Here is a 16,798-nt window from a genome sequence, read left to right as displayed (position 1 = left end):
ATGGAGAAATGGATAGTGGCCAATGGTATACTGAATGTAAACTCCTGATGATTGCTTGTCATTAGCAAATGCCAGCTCTATGACCAGAATGGAATTGGGTTAGGTGTCAAAAACATGGTGTGCAAGAATAGGCTTATTGGGATCACTGGTTGGTTTCTTGTGATCCTTCGAAACATGGTTTTGGTTTATTCTTTATAGTAATCAGGGAAGACTCTGTGTTCTCTTTAGTAGTTAGCGTCTGAACATTATAGGTAAACTGCAACTTTCGTGCTATTGACCAATGGGCTAGCAGTATCAATTGGCATTGTACTTGTTTCTTGTAATTTGTTAAATTAGGTTGTACTGTACCTGTAGGAGGCAAGCTTTATGGGACCCTATTGTACAGTCTTTGTTTACTACTTGAGTAGTTGAGTCAAGTGAGTCAATTTTCAGGACCCTATTCTACTATCTTTGTTTACTATTTGAGTAGTTGAGTCAAGTAAATCGATTTTCTGCAATCATGGAGAGAAATTTTAAAACTGGGGACCAACTACTGGATCGTGGCTCAAGGGGATTCATAAATGGTGTGCTGTATGTTATGGTTGTGGAAAAAGGCTTTTTATGTCAAGAACTTATTATGAGGCTGATTAAGTCTATATTGTACATTTTGATCTTATAACTCGTTAAGTTATTTACAAGAATAAGTTGGATCTCTGATACCTTCCTTAATTGTTTCATGGTTTTGCTGAACCTTGCCTCATAATACGCAGCTTGTCACAAAAATTACTGTTGACGAACCTTGCCCTGGACTGAAGACAATATTCTCTTTTACAGTCCCAGATCAAAGGTCTGGCCAGGTGAGCGTTCATGTCTCATGGCATCTTTAATGCTGATTAGTAAAAGGATGATGGTTTTCTTGTTAATCATCTGAGTCGGGCATGTCATTGCTTTTATTGAGCTCCTTTTCTGGATATATTATTGTTACTGAGAGAAAGGCGCATCCTGACTTTTGCAATTAACAGATTGAGCTGCAATATTTGCATGACTATGCTGGGATAAGCACAAGCGTTGGGTTGACCGCAAATCCTGTTGTCAACTTTGCTGCTGTGCTAGGAAGTAATGTTTTGTCACTTGGCACGGATGTGTCATTTGACAGCAAAACAAGCAATTTCACCAAATGCAATGCTGGCATCAGCTTCTCAAATTCTGACCTGATTGCATCATTGGCCATGTGAGTAGTTTGCATTTCTTGTTCATGGACCGGAAGGTTTCTATATATCTGTACCTAGCTCGTACTCCATGTTGGATCTCTCATGTTCTCTTGAATAACACTGGTCATTGTCTGGTCAGGAATGTTGACATTACTAGATAACAGTTCGGATGTTCTGAAGTTGTCACCTGCCTTTAGTCTTGATTATAGCTTGTACTTCTTTTGAAGAAAGGGGCATCCTAAAACCTATATATTTCCTTTCATGTACAGTGGAAGCCATTCTTCTAACGTTTAAATTAGGAGGTCCTCTAGCTTTTTTAGAATCAACTGGGTTCTAATAGTAACATATCCCTTCTGGATTTGAGAATGAAACTAGATTGCTTTATTATATAAGTGTAGAGCTGGTGTGGTTACTCCGCGCTTTTTGTCCCTATTTCGCTTAACATTCTCATTGTCTACGCAGGAACAACAAGGGCGACTCACTGACTGCATCCTATTACCACATAGTGAACCCTGTGACAAAAACTGCCATCGGTGCTGAGGTTACCCACAGCTTTTCTTCCAATGTAAACACCATAACCGTCGGTACCCAGCATGCGCTGGACCCATTGACCACGCTGAAGGCACGGATCAATAACTCTGGTAAGGCGAGCGCTCTTATCCAGCACGAGTGGCGCCCAAGGTCATTTTTTACCGTCTCCGGGGAGGTCGACACCAAATCCATTGATAAGAGTGCGAAGGTTGGTCTCGCCCTGGCTCTTAAGCCATGATGAGAGTATTATCCTCACTTGTGGCTCGGAGCATTGATGGGACAAAAGAATTTAGGAAAGCTGTGTAGTACGATCAGACCGATGGTTTTATTTGTTTCTTTTGGGTTGGTTGTAATCTCTGTCGGAGAGTTATGCTGGTTTCCTCAGTTTCCCTCCACTTTTAGGTGGTTTTTGGAGGCGTAAAAATAAATGTCCTCGTCGTGAACCCTGGGGGCTACTTTTAGAAATCTTCACTTGTCAATCAATCGAATGGAAGAAAGAAGAACTGCGATTCCGAGCGGCCTCTGCAAGAATTGTCGCTCTTGTTTTCGGCAAATGCATCCGTCGTGGCATGTGAGTTTTGGAGTATCTAGAGTCTCTGATTTTACGGATTCGGACGTAGGTTTTACAATAAACATTGGTATGTCGAGAGTTTGCTTAGTTTTGGGTTGCACTTTTCACTATAAGGCGACAATTGCTCAATCGAAATCTTTTCTTTTTCTCCAAATTGGACACAGTGCCTCTTGATTGGACATATGTATTTTTTATTTTTTGGGTCAAAACTGGACACGTGTATTTGGATTGATACCTTTTCCACTTCCATTTGTTTACATAACAAGATATATGACGAGTAAGATAGTATGGAAAAAACTGGCCAAAAGAGGAGGATATGCTAAAAACTACATTATTCATGGCAGACTGAAGACCTTTCATTATTGCATTGACCATCGAGTGGTCACTCTCAATCTAATTCAATAGATGCCAATCCAGATATGTTTTCTTCTCCTCGGTCGTAGTAGTAGGAGCGGTATGGGTCACCACGACCTAGAAAAGCACAGGAAACCGATTGTATCCCGAAGAAACTCGAAATGGTACCTTTCATGCAGCTAGTGATGTGGCATCGCATGAACCTATCTCATTTTGGACGACATTAATGTCGATACGCCCTCTGCTGGCTAAAGAAAGGGAAGTATTACGGTGCCATCTTACACAAGTCGAGAACATCATATGAACGTTCTTCGATGAGCTAAGAAGGAAGAACGATACTCGAAAAAGGATGAAGGAATTCTGCATCAATCATTAGGAATTCAATGAAAGGCATCATATCTACATTTGTGCCAAGAAGACTCTTAGCTAAAGATAGAGAAGTGTTACACTCTTGGCTAAAGATAGGAAAGTGTTACAACGCAAATCTTACGCAAGTTGAAAACATTATACAAGTGTTACTTCTGATGAACCAAGAAGGCGAAACATGAGGATGAAGGCATTAGGCGTCAGCCACGGAGTGGAAAGCATCATTATCCTAAGGGGAACGACGCATCAATGCATGATCCTATATCTTTGTCCACCTCGAAAATTGACACGACGATGACATCCTTCTCTTCAAATTACAACCTGCTCACCTACCTTGGGATCTCTTCCAATCACTACTGCCTACATAGCTCAGATACAACAAATGCAAGTCATGGAACCGGGGAAAGACAGGATCATGCCTTTACCCCCAAGTGAATGGACAAAGCGGCCACAAGACAGCAAACTGCATTGCTTTTGTCGAATTGGTCGACAGAAGCAATGTCAGCCTCTCTCGAAATTACGCGACCTCCAGTCGCGGTGATATCCTTAAGAGGGACTACAGACAATGCATACGGAAAGTTTGTGCAGGGTGGGACTCATACTTTTCCATTGGGTTTTGGCGAGAGGCGGGGAATGTTATTTGGAGAAGGATGGGTACCGTGCGGTATTGACAGACTCCTCACCGGTTGCCCGTTCCTGATCACCACGAACCCTCCCTGAGTCCTGATGCCGTTCTTAGCATTCAGATTGGACCTGGAGCGTTCAGCTTGCATGGCCTGAAAGAAGTAGGAGGAACTGGCCATATCCTTGAGGTTAAGCAGAGGCTCCAGGGTTTCTACGACTTCACTCATCCGGGGTCTGGCTTTTTGGTCCCGCCTGAGGCAGTGGGCTGCCAGCTGAGAAGCCTTCTGGGCGCCTTTGATTGAGAAGTGTCCCTCGAGACGGGGATCAATTAGCCGATAAAACCTCCTCCTGTCCTCTAGAAACGGCTTTGCCCATTCCACTAGATTGTGTTCACCATTCGGTCGGTTCTTATCCATGGATCTTCGACCGGTCAACATCTCCAGTAGGACAACTCCAAAGCTGTAAACATCACTCTTTGATGTCAAATGACCTGAGCTAAGAAAAAAAGTATCATTAGATCACATAGCTTCTAGGCCATTTAACATGAAACCATTAAAGGCACTTCTATGATGTGAGATAGCAGGCAAATCATAACTAATAGTCTATGAAAGAGAGGAAAAACATGTTCCCAGTGGCCGCGCTAATCACTCAATCAAATGTACTAGTATAGCATCAAAAGATCAAAGAAGAATCGCTTGGCAGTACTTCTTAGCCATCTGACATAAGTGGCACACGTCTTATCATAACAACTCTGTCAGCAAAAGTCGAATCTAAGAAGGTTAAAATACCATGACAATCCTTTGACTAACCACTTTGAAGCCTATATCATCTGTAACTGATGACATGGTTCAATATTGTGACACTTAGGTTTCAACACAATCTTATCAGCTATTGTAGTTTACTTAGATTAACCAAGACCATCCCAGCAATGCATCTAAAGGGCCAAAATAACAATTAATACCGGCATTGTTAGTCTAGTTGAACTATGGAATCTGTCATATTCACCACTAGCTTCAAATATGGCTGCCAGAATCAATCTTCCATAATACAATACAACATGTTTCCTAGAAAATTATTTTAAGTGTAGGAGGCATCGCAACTCACCTAAATTAGAGGGGCATCCAACATAACAAGGAAATAATTAGGTAGGCATATGAAAACGCAAGACATTATACATGAATGATTTGACTCCCTAACCTGTCATTACATACTCAGGTGCTGCATAACCATAAGTTCCCATAACTCGGGTGGATACGTGAGTTTTATCTCCTTCGGGAGCATCCTTGGCAAGTCCAAAATCCGAGAGTTTGGCATTGTAATCCTACATAAGCAAACACTTTTTTAGGACAAGCAAACCAAAAGAAAAACCAGAAATACTGGAGGCAACAGCACATTTGTTGAGTCACTTACCGCATCCAAAAGAATGTTGGACGTTTTAAAATCACGGTATATAACGGGTCTTTCAGCTTCTTCATGAAGAAAAGCAAGCCCCTTTGCAGCACCAAGGGCAATTTTAAGTCTGATTGACCACGGAAGAGGCAGGGACCCTTCTGCATATAAAGTGGTTTTACCAGGAAAAGTTAAGCCATCGTGCAAAGCAAGCACTGTGCAACTAGCAAAGATATAATCCAGAACCAAACATTTTCTCCAGGCAATCTAAAATATTTCACGAATGATCCATTTCAAAGGCCAATTCACTTGATTGACATAGGAGGTGAAAATTGACAGTAGATTCTTACAAAAAGAGTCTGAGTCAAAAGGGTAAATAAAGAAGCTCCTCTACATGCCAGCGAGATGGATCAGTCTCTCTGAGATTGCGCCAGATGTTGCACTATAAATAGGAGAAATGCAGTGCCTAGAAGCGTGTAAATGTTTAAGTACATAAAAAGCATTGATATTAGCAAGAATGTTATAACCTAACATCTGTTCATTTACTATTCGGCAAGCCAGTTTCCAAATATATACTGAAACATTAGATGCAGAGAATGCTCGAAACGATTACATTGGTTATATGCAGCCAAAGAAAAAAGGCCCAATTACATACTTCTGAAGAGGTGATTCTCCAGACTTCCTCGAGGCATAAACTCGTAGACTAGCAGTCTTTGATCATCTTCAATGCAGTAACCAATCAACTTGACTAGATTGGGATGGCGAAGATTACCAAGAAAACTAATTTCAGCCTGAATAACAGGTTGCCAGAGGGGGGAAAACAGTATTAGACCAAATAAAAATCGCATCCATTTAATTTTAGGATCTAGCTTATAATTAAAACAAAATAGGGAGAAAAAGAGCGAAAGAGGCCATACAAGCCACTCTTTGTGACCCTGGAGTCCATCGTGATTAAGGGTTTTGACCGCAACAGTAAGGCCTGTGCCGGGTTTCACTGGAGCAGTTCCATTCTCCTCTATCCAACCTTTAAAGACACAACCAAATCCACCCTCGCCAAGAAGACTCTCAGGTCTGAAATTTCTGGTCGCTAATTTAAGATCGTTAAATGTGAACTTCCGGAGATGGGATGCGACCTTGAGTTCCTCACTGAACATAGGTGTCGATGAAGTGCTTTCTGCATTGCTAGCAATTGTAGAGGAGACTACCGGAACAACTGGTTCATCCGCACTTTTTGAGTTGGTCGACTTACTCTCCACTGACGAGATAAACAACAGAGCATAAGTAACCAATTCCCCGCGTCAGAAAAAATGAAGAAACAGACAGGTGTTAAGCCTATGATGATACAGCTAATACCGTTGAAGTCTAGGGGAATGTTGATGGGATTCAACAGACAAGTTGAATCTCATCTTTTGGATACCATTTCCTTTTGAATCTGAATTATGCAAAACTTTTAAGTAATTGCAGAGATAAAAACTCAAGCTGCTTGCATAATTTGAGCAGTTCTCGAATCAAGTCCTCGAAACAACAAAGTTTACGCTCACTGCATCAGAAAAACCAGTTCCTTTTCCTTTTTCCCTCCTGGAACAGAAGCATCAGTTTTGAGGAAGAATATTATGATCAACAAACTCTTCTTCACCAACCCCGATGCCTCTCGGCAGAAAGATAACATCTTTCACCAACTCAACAGCTATGACCTTATCTCTAAGATTAGCAGAAGTCCTAACTCTCTATCTCTCTCTCTCTCTCTTTTTGCTTTTTTTTTTCCCAGCAAATAAGAGAAACAAGAGGTTGAAGAAACATACCATAATTAGTACTGATTCCACTGATGGAGCTATTGACCTTTGATCTAAAAGGCATGCAAGAACATCTCCCCATGAACTTCAACTTGATCCAACACCCAACCCCTCCTTCCCTCCCATCCCTCTTCTTCTTCCTCCCCTTCTCCTTCTTCTCTTCTCTTTCCTTTGATTTCCCCAAAGCCCAATTCTCCACCTTTATCGAATCAGGCCCTAACCCCATCTAACACCAACCGCCGCAGCAACAACAACAGCTCTCACAACACCCACAGAAAGAAAGAAGAAAACCCAACTTCTCTTTTCCTCATACAACCCAAACCCAGCTAAAATCTTTAGCTGAACGATCTTCAATCAGCACACAAACAAAAACACCCACAGAAGATTTAGTACATAAGAGAAGGGTTGGGAGTTCTTTCACAAGGTCATATCTGATGATAAAGACAGATGAACAGTGTTGTGTGTGTCTGTCACCCAAAAAATCAATCTTGTTCAGCCAAATTAGTCAAAAGAATAGGTTGAGGGATCAGAGAGAGAATGGGGGCTGCTTGAGAAAGAGGGAAAGTGCTCCGCCTCGGGCAGTGCGGGCAGTTTGAAACTGGGAATGCGGGCAAGGTGCGGGCAGGAGAGAGAGTTCTTTTGTCCTTCACCAACAGTAAACTTGGCATATTCCAGACATCACATCATAGAATACTAGTGCTGATAGTACTTGGAAACTTTTTGTTTATTCACTGTGAGGAGGAAGAAAAAAAAAACCAAAAGATCATATTATTGAGCCGAATGAACTTTCCCATGTTTCGAATTTGCAAAATTGATAAAGAAATTTGGAACCCCAAGATACAATAAGTCCAAGCGAAAATGGGGATTCACTAAAAAGGAGAGTCTTTCCCTGTGAGCCTCGATTCCAATGCATAGAAGCGACAACAAAAGATTCAACTGAATGGAAAAAGGCAGGCACCTTAGCCCTGTTTTCAGACAAGCACAGACTTATGAATTGGTCGGGATAGGGCCATTCGAAGATCCCAGGCTGATGGGATGAGAGCTAAATCATGGCCTGAATATTAAAACCCAAGGAAAAAAACAGACCCAAAGAATTAGAAAATGAGGAGTCATTCACGGGACCGTTTCTAGTCAAGGATCAGAGGACAATGGAGTTTTTTTTTTTCTGAGGGAGCAAACGCAGCTAGAGACTGGAGACTGTTGTGGTGATTCAAAGTTTGCATTCGCAATCACAGCTGTAAAAAGGGCTAAAAGAATCTGCATTTTTACAGGCACTGGTCATGAGAATAAGTGGCCTTTGCCCCTTTGGAGATGGGAGGTTGAAAGATGGCTTTTTTATGCGGTGAGATGAGTGTTTGGACACGTAACACAGAAGGATTCCAGGTCTAGTGGAGAATATGATAGAATATCTTGCGAGGCCAAAAAGGTGGAAAAAACAGAAAAGGGAAGAAGATCTTGGACAACCTCAAGTTAGGTGTGTAATCGAACCGAGTAGACTAAGATAAGGTACTGAGCTCGAGCACGACCCGGCTCATGCACTGGATGCTCAAAACTCAATCGATGATTCGATCGGGCATTACGATTAAAGTTCAAACTCATTTTAATTGACAATCGAGACATTCGAGCTTGACTCGACTGAAATAGAATCGACTTATAAATGAATTGGATTTTGAGCACGAGTTTAGGCTTTATAAACCCCAAAAATTTTCCAATTGAGAAGAAGTATGACTTGTTTTAAGCTTTATATTATTATAAGAATTCTTGTATCTATATATATATATTTTTTATAACTGAGGTGTCCGCGCGGCCGGCGAGCTAGGGCTCAAACCAGCGGTGATGCCCGACTAGTCCTCGAGGGGGGCTAGCGCAGCATCCCACCACCACGACCCCCCACTTAAATCACCGATGGGCGAGTTTGAACCCAGGACCTCTCGTGAAAGGAACTAAGCGCAAACCAACGCGGCCACCGATAAGTGAGTTTCGTGTATCTATATTTTATTTCTTCATGTTTTAAAAAAAAAAGATATATATTGAAGCTCAATAATTAGTCTCATGAATCCGACAAGATGAATATGGCAAGCTCAATCTCGACTCGAACGATATATTCGAATAGCTCGAGCTTGACTCGGAATTAAATGAGTCGACCTCAATAACCATCGAGCCGAGCCCGAGTTGTTCACAATCAACTCAATTCAATCTCACCCCTATTTATGTTATGGATAGCAACGGCCTCGAAGAATCTGTATCTCTAGAATCCTAGACAGGGTAAATTTTCTCCGCGAAAAGTGCCTTGCTAAATTATTTGAAGCTATATATACAAGCCACAATGCTGAGGAAATGTCATAATCAACTAATAGTGCAACTCCATAAGAGCATGAAAAAAAGGGTAAATAATAACTAAATTTCGACAATTAGGACAATCTTTTATAAAACAACGATAAAAGGTTCATTGACGTCTATGTGGCGGATCTTTTGCGAAGAAAGCAGAAAAACCAATTTTTGCAACGAGGAGAAGTCAATTTTTTTTGTTGTTCCGAAGTATTCATTTGATTAAAGTGGACTCAGTATTTTATCGAATTTTCAAAGATCAAATCAACCCGAATCAAGGTCGAGGGCACATTAACTTGTCTTCTTAACTCAGGACTAGATTATACTTATGTTTGGCAATTTAGAAGCTATCCAATCCTTGATGGGAAATTTCATTAGTTCCCCTTGAATCAAGCAAGAAAACACCCTCTGTGTCCTTTGGATGGATCTAACCTGATCCCGGGTGCACACTTTATTATAATCATGGGTTAATGGATCAACGTATGTCACTACAATATATCTATTTGTTAATTTCATGAATCTCTTAAGTTCAAAAATCTTTTCGATACATGTATTTGTTAAGTTTATGTATCTCTTGAATTCATATATATTTTTAGTTCATGTGTCTGTTCAGTTCATGTCCATTCAAACTCTACGAATGAAATTGAATTATTCTTCATAGAAGAACAGAGATAAGAGAAGAATACAAGATAGAGTTTGTTTTTCATTCCATAGAAGATAAGAGTACAGAGAATAGAATAAACTTTCTCTTCAATTTGTTATTTCCCTAAGTGTGCCAGTTTCGAGAAGTGTTCGATATAGTCCTATTTGCATAGTGCTAATTCAAATAAGTTCGAGGTATTGTATCTTGAGAGGTATAATTCGTGAAGCTGCTTAGCATTGTTGGTAGGAACTAATCGCCTTAAGGAAATTTGTTTAGCCGTACCTCACCTCCTGGTTAGTTTTATTATAATCCGTTCGGGTTTTCCCACATGATGTGGGGCATAGTCGAATGACTGTAATGGCCAGCCAAGGCTACTTTGGGTGAGAATCCATGGAGGCTCCACTCACGTCTTTGCCTCATCGCATCGAGAGAAGGAACTCTCGTGCTCAAAGCATTTTCTCGTTTCTGAGATTGCATCTCTTCAAGAAGATGTCTTGGGGACTTCCGGAGTTAGATGTCCAACACAAAGTTAGACAGTAACTCGTTCACTTCGTGCGGCTGCATTTGCCAGAGTTAAATATGTTATCATTTTCTCAATTTTATTATCTTTGTTTTATTTTTCCGATCATAACAAACAGCATCGCATTGCGAATATTTTTCCAGCACACCCGAGTCCATCCCCCGGTGCACAACTGTGCAAACCTAAGTGCAAATCTTGTATATCATGTCATCTTCTTTTTCAATAATTACCAATATCCCTCTTTCAACATTGATCCTCAACTTTATTCGTCTCATCCGATAGCCACGTAGTCTGCCCAGCAAGAATGACAGTTTCGTGTCACGACAACCAGACACGAATTCAAGAGATGTTTATAATATTTCCCTTTGATTTTTCATATCAATTGTGGCAGTGCATATATTTAGGAGATTCTCCATATCTACTTTTGATCATGCATAAATTTTACTAATATACTATCTTATAAAGTCATATAATAAAATCTATAAATAGGCTAATGTCATATTCATTAAGACATATTGGAATATACGGACATACACAATTCTATTTTCCACATAACTTCTTATCTTAAAATTAGAGCTAGAGGACCTTGAGGGTCTCCCTTCATCTCTTAGTTTAAGTTTTTGGATTGGAGCTTCTAACATAATATCTTATCCCTCTCGCGTATCTCGCATACGTGCATCCACCTCCATCAGTCAAACTGTACGCATTGCTCCTAATTCGACTTGCACGTGATAAATGTGTTAAAATATTGTCGCACAAACGAAAGCCTTATACGCTCTTCATATTCACGCTAACAAGTTCATTGGGTTTCAGGTTAGAGGGCTTAAACAAGAATTCGGGGGCCATGTTGTGGCTCTAATAGAAGCATTGGACGAACCGGGTATATCCAAATAAAAGGCTCGGGTATATCCAAATAAAAGGCTGGGTAAGCTATCCTAACTTTGGGAGCGGGATAATTTTATCGCTATCCAGATTAAATAGAAAAAATAAAAAAGAAGATAAATAACGAAAAAAAGAAGCAAGAATGATTTTTACGCCCGATGTAGTGCTCGCCTAAGAGTTTCCCTCTCTCGATTGCGTGCATCGCTAGGTCTGGGCAGATCAGGTCACGACATACCATCGCTATGGTTGCCGGTGACCACTCAATGGTGGTTGTTGCCCTGCGGCCGATGGCAATCACAATATTGTCATTACTCCTAAGATACATTCGTGCGAGCCAACCCATTTCCCCTGCAACCGCCCCAGTGACGGTCGCCATGGTCAGGCGACCCCCCCCTCGTTGTGGAGGTCACCATCAGAAAATGGCCACCACCGCTATAGGGGCGGTTGTCCTATTCGCACGGTAGAATAGGGTTTTGTCCCTTTGCTTTCAAAGTTGTTTATTTAATTTTACTTGCTATTTGTTTAACTCCAATCTAGATTGGATCCGGTTACCTACCAAAACGAAAGATAGGATATCACAAATCTCGTATGGTTGCATTGTCTTGGCCAGACCAAATGCGGCCTCACTGCCTAACAAATTACCAATTTTCCTTCCCTTTGGCTTTGGTCTTATATCTTCGGTTACGCGATCGAGCTTTCGTGAGTTTGTATTGTAAACTTTTTAAGCCCCTTTCGCGGGGCAGTGAACGGTCCGGTTCGAGTCGTTGATGAACCGGTTCAACGTCTCTCGAGGAAACGGTTCGGGGTCGGGGATAGTGAACCGGGTCCCGGTCCACATGATCCTCCATCCATCTTTCGTCCCTCCTGCAGTGGCGTCAGTGTCGCTCCAGAAATCTTCTTGATAGAGAGAGAGAGAGAGAAGCAAAAATGCTGAGAAAGCTGCTGCTGCTTCAGACGTCCGCAGCTCGGCGAGCTCTCTCCAGCGCCTGCACTGCTTCTCCGTCTCTCCCTCTGTTGCCTCGCGGGTCCTCGCTCTTCTGTTCGTCGACCTCGGCTCAAGACCCGGGCGATACTTTCGTCGAACACGTGGAGGACGACGACCCCACGAACGGTTCCGCTTCCCATCCTTCTGCCGCGATCTCCGTCGACCGCTCCGCTCTCTACAATCCTCCCGGTACTACTGCCTTGGAAGGCCTCGTCGCTTGAGCTCGCGCGTGTGATCTAAGGTAGAGAGATGTCATTGAGTGACGATGTGTGTTCTCGTAAAGTTCGTTTTCTGTTTGTTTGCAGAGCATTCCCATGAACCCGCTGCGGACTCTGAGCTGGTTAAGCACCTCAAGGGCATCATCAAGGTACGGGAAGATTTTCCCGGTTCTTGGTTTCGCTTGATATCTTGGTGTGCTTTATGGCGAGTGCGTTGTGTTTGTGAAAATGTCCCGATCTTGCCTGTGAATGTGACATTCGGTAAGTGCCAAGGTAAGGTGCGGAAGGTGGGGCGGGCTTCAGGGATCGGGTGTTACGTTGTGACTTTTCAGTAAGAGTTGATAGTGTGTAGTATGGAATGCTTTCACCAGTGGAAGGCCTTTTGGGTGTAAATGATAAAGCTGAAAAATAAGTCGTATCTATCTTTTCAAGGAAGAACTCACATAGCACTCCATGATTAAGTTGATGAAATGTAAACTTAGAGTGTTTGTTAATCTGCTTCTAAATCTAACAGAGCTATTAGAAAGGCAATAGCTTTCTATGTGTACGACACTCATTTTGAACTGATGGAAGCCTCCCGTCCTTGCCTACCGTCTGAACAATGAGACCCATCGATTTCCACAGTCAATTACGGGCATCCTCTATCATTTGACGTGCTTTATTGAGCAATGCCGACACTTGCAATTTGATGTTAGCAATTGGTTTCTTTCGCAGTTTCGTGGTGGGCCAATTTCAGTTGCCGAGTACATGGAGGAAGTTCTGACTAACCCAAAAGCTGGATTCTACATCAACCGTGATGTTTTTGGTGCGGAAGGTGACTTTATAACCTCTCCTGAAGTAAGTCAGATGTTCGGTGAGGTAAAGACCGGTAGCTATCCCCCTATATCATTACTTATATCTGAGTCATATTGAAGTTTGTGGGTGCTGAAAATCAAACTTACTGGGTTCTTTAGTAATCTATCTTCAGTGGGTTTTTCCAGTATATTGTCAACTACTTTTGCACTGCTAACATATATCGTGTAACTTTAGATGATTGGCGTTTGGACCATGTGCATGTGGGAGCAAATGGGACAACCAAGTAGAGTCAACCTTGTTGAGTTGGGTCCAGGACGAGGAACTCTCATGGCCGACCTTCTTCGTGTATGTCCACAGCGATGCTCTATTGCAAACGATTGTTTTGCCTGAGAGAAGTTATAGGAAATTTATGTTCTGCTTTCATTAGTTCTGATAGGGCAGTTTTTGTTCATATTTGCTGCATCGTCCATTGTCCGTATTATATGACAGTCAACTGATTAATTAGTGTAGCTTTGGTTGTAGGGTACATCAAAGTTCAAACGGTTCACAGAGGCACTGCACATACACATGGTGGAGTGCAGTCCCACATTGAGGAAACTCCAGCATAGCAACTTGAAGTGTATCGAGGAGGAAAATGTATCGCAAGATGTTGTGCACAGAACTATTAGCACTTTGGCGGGGACCCCAGTAACGTGGCATGCTGCATTGGAGCAGGTTCCATCAGGATGTAAGGACTTATCTTTGCTTCATTATGCTTTTGTGGGAATGAAAAGAAACTATATAAATACTGCATTTGTTAAGCATACAATACCTAGGCTCAGATTCTCCCCTTCTTTAGATGCACAAAAACATACATCAGCAGAACTGAATTTTGATAGTACATACATATACCAATAGTATATTTCCAATTATTGGGCAGTACACCTTTTCATGCTAAAGAGCCATCTATCCTGCATTATCAGTGTTTGATTTGTTTTTTGTGAATGGTGAGCAGTTACTGTTTTCTGTTTCTCATGCTATTGACATAATTAAATCTGATGAGGTCTGAACATTTGTATAGGTATTGAAGCAATAAAGTGTCGTGATGGAAATTGACTTCCCTTTTTAACTGCACTAGTTACGGTGGTGACTGCATTCTTTTGGCGTTCAATAAGACAAAAATGATTGTATGTGATGTCAATGCCAATTGTAGTGAAGTGATGCTGTTATTTACGTGTCTGGTGTTAATGCTCAAGGTCATTCTACACTAGATAATATCTTTTACTTTGTTTTCAAGACATATTATTCTTATGGAGTTCGGAATCTTTTAGATGGGATGATCTTAACTCTTTCTAGATAAACATAAACTGAGCATCTCTTTCTTCGATACGTGACATCTGTTTCTTTTTGTTCCAGTGCCAACAATCATCATTGCACATGAGTTTTATGATGCTTTGCCGATACACCAGTTTCAGGTTAGTTTTTCTTTTCCGGCCTTAGTTTCAGCAGGTTAGTTGAGTGTGCTGTGATGTTATCTTTTTGGATGTTGCTTCTAAGAAATTTGATCTGCTAGATGCTTGTGCATATTGTTCTCCACTTGAGATTCAAACCTAGGGCAGTCTCCTAGTTGGTTAATATAATTCGACCTGCTGTTGTGCTGGCTTCACTTGAAGGGCGAAAGACTTTGTCGCATTGTCATCCTTGTGTATATTGATCTCATAATACCATTTTGCTTTAACAGTCTTTATACATACATTTTTGCATTTTTAGATCTTCCTGTATGTGCCTGTCTTCTATTTATCTTGCTATCGGATGTTTTGTTAAAATCTCTTTCATGAGTGGAGTAATTGCATTTGCTTATTACATAGGTTTAAGAAACCGTTAACTGCCAGCTTGTCGGTTAGATAGGTGGGCTTGACAAATGTACCTTAAGTCCCAAAGTTTTACACTACTCTAGAAATGATATTGTAGGATTTAAGGCAGTTGTAAAGCCAGCGTAGAATTATATTTGCACGCCAATACAATGTATATGCGATCCTGTTGGAACTTTAATATTTTTTTTATTAATTTTTCACTGGGATAACAATACTAGTGATCTTTCTGTGTGGTTGAATCAGTTGTACATCTTTCCTGAAAAAGCATTATTTCCTTCATGAGAAAATATGTTCCTTGCCGAATGTCCTTATTTAAAGTAGATTGGTGTTCTATAACATCTCATATCTTGGTCTTGCCATGCTTTCAACAGAGGGCCTCGCGTGGCTGGTCTGAGAAAATGGTTGATATTCAGGAAGATTCGTTGTAAGGACTCGGATCTTTATCGGGCTCTCTGTTTAGAGATCATTTTGTATTTTTTTTTTATGATGGAGTGATTTAACGGCCTTTTACTTGTTAGGTTCCGCTTCGTTCTCTCTCCACTGCCCACTCCTGCAAATCTGTATCTGATGAAACGTTTCCAGTGGGCTGCAGATGAAGAGATCGAAAAGCTTAACCATATCGAGATTTGCCCCACAGCGATGGACTTGACACAGACAATTGCTAAGAGAATAAGTTCCGATGGAGGCGGGGCACTTATAATCGATTATGGTCTGAATGGAGTGATCTCGGATAGTCTGCAGGTCTGCATCTGACTATTATACTTCTCTCGAGCTTTTCATTTACTACACACTATAGCCTCTCCATAAAGATAGCTATCATAGCATGATCGTTCCGGGTCAAAATCTTTTCCCGTCTTCATTTGTAAGACTTGCTGTAACGCTCTCATGAACGCTCATGCATATAACTGCGTGCTCGAGCTTGCTCTACATTGGAGATGGGTTCATGGGGAAGGTAGTTGATGCAGTTCACTTCTTCCCAGAATGACGAAGTACCCCGTGCATAGTGGAGGACCGTTTTAACCTGCGAATAGTTTGTGCATAATTCACTCTTCTATTAGCGACTCTCATATTCAGACCGTGTTTTGAGCAGGCAATTCGGAAACACAAGTTTGTCGATATACTGGATGATCCTGGCTCGGCTGACCTCAGTGCGTATGTGGATTTTGCTGCCGTCAAGCACTCCGCCGAGGAGGCATCAGGTTGCACAACCCTACCATATTTGTTGCCAGTGCACTAAATTTAAGATAACATAATACGGCAATATAACCGTTAGCTGCAGTTGTGGTTGCTTCTGCATGCAAGAGTATGATCAACTGTACTTCCAGTTTTTCTCACTTCATATACATCCTGACATTTCTACAGAAGATGTTTTGGTTCATGGTCCGATCACGCAGTCTCAGTTCCTGGGCGCTCTTGGGATAAACTTCAGAGTCGAAGCGTTGCTACAGAACTGTACCGACAAACAAGCGGAGTCTTTAAGGGCTGGATACTGGCAACTGGTGGGCGAAGGGGAGGCGCCCTTCTGGGAAGGGCCCGATGAACAGGTTCCGATAGGGATGGGCACTAGGTACTTGGTGATGGCTATTGTGAACAAGAAACAAGGAGTTCCCGTTCCATTTTCTTAAATTCTAGACTACATGGAATTCACTGGTTCTGAGTTAGAAACTGTACCGGCAATTCTAGTCCTGAAATTTTGACCCATGTACCTACTTTGCAATCTTGTCATGGCTGATTATCTATATGCCTTTAAATTGAG

General features: G+C 41.6%; 2 protein-coding genes and 1 pseudogene across 3 annotated transcripts; 2 read left to right on the top strand and 1 right to left on the bottom strand.

Moving 5' to 3' along the window:
• LOC115668574 (mitochondrial outer membrane protein porin of 34 kDa-like) overlaps positions 1-2,242 on the top strand; it is an 88,582-nt pseudogene extending 86,340 nt beyond the window's left edge.
• Positions 2,243-2,996: 754 nt separating this feature from the next.
• On the bottom strand, positions 2,997-7,401 carry LOC115670140 (serine/threonine-protein kinase PBL34-like). Of its 2 annotated transcripts, none has more exons than XM_030591336.2 (6): positions 6,828-7,401; positions 5,943-6,280; positions 5,681-5,816; positions 5,047-5,186; positions 4,834-4,957; positions 2,997-4,126 (listed from the first exon to the last, which is right to left on the bottom strand). In XM_030591336.2, the coding sequence occupies exons 1-6, from the start codon at positions 7,042-7,044 to the stop codon at positions 3,609-3,611; spliced, it is 1,473 nt and encodes a 490-aa protein (XP_030447196.2). In that variant the 5' UTR covers positions 7,045-7,401; the 3' UTR covers positions 2,997-3,608. The 2 variants fall into 2 exon arrangements, with proteins under 2 accessions (XP_030447196.2, XP_030447197.2); XM_030591337.2 differs by having other exon boundaries at positions 5,047-5,183; positions 6,828-7,396.
• Positions 7,402-11,959: 4,558 nt separating this feature from the next.
• LOC115670138 (uncharacterized) lies at positions 11,960-16,793 on the top strand. The gene is made up of 10 exons (XM_030591335.2): positions 11,960-12,365; positions 12,482-12,543; positions 13,109-13,252; positions 13,424-13,534; positions 13,712-13,916; positions 14,585-14,643; positions 15,414-15,466; positions 15,561-15,783; positions 16,133-16,241; positions 16,405-16,793. Exons 1-10 carry the CDS (start codon positions 12,119-12,121, stop codon positions 16,665-16,667), a joined length of 1,476 nt encoding a protein of 491 aa, XP_030447195.2. The 5' UTR covers positions 11,960-12,118; the 3' UTR covers positions 16,668-16,793.
• Positions 16,794-16,798: the final 5 nt, after the last annotated feature.

The sequence above is a fragment of the Syzygium oleosum genome, unplaced genomic scaffold, assembly GCF_021117445.2.
Source record: "Syzygium oleosum isolate NSW1041296 unplaced genomic scaffold, Sole_v2.1 Sole_v2.20, whole genome shotgun sequence".
NCBI classification, from domain to species: Eukaryota; Viridiplantae; Streptophyta; class Magnoliopsida; order Myrtales; family Myrtaceae; genus Syzygium; species Syzygium oleosum.
This window is presented reverse-complemented; position numbering and strand designations above follow the sequence as displayed.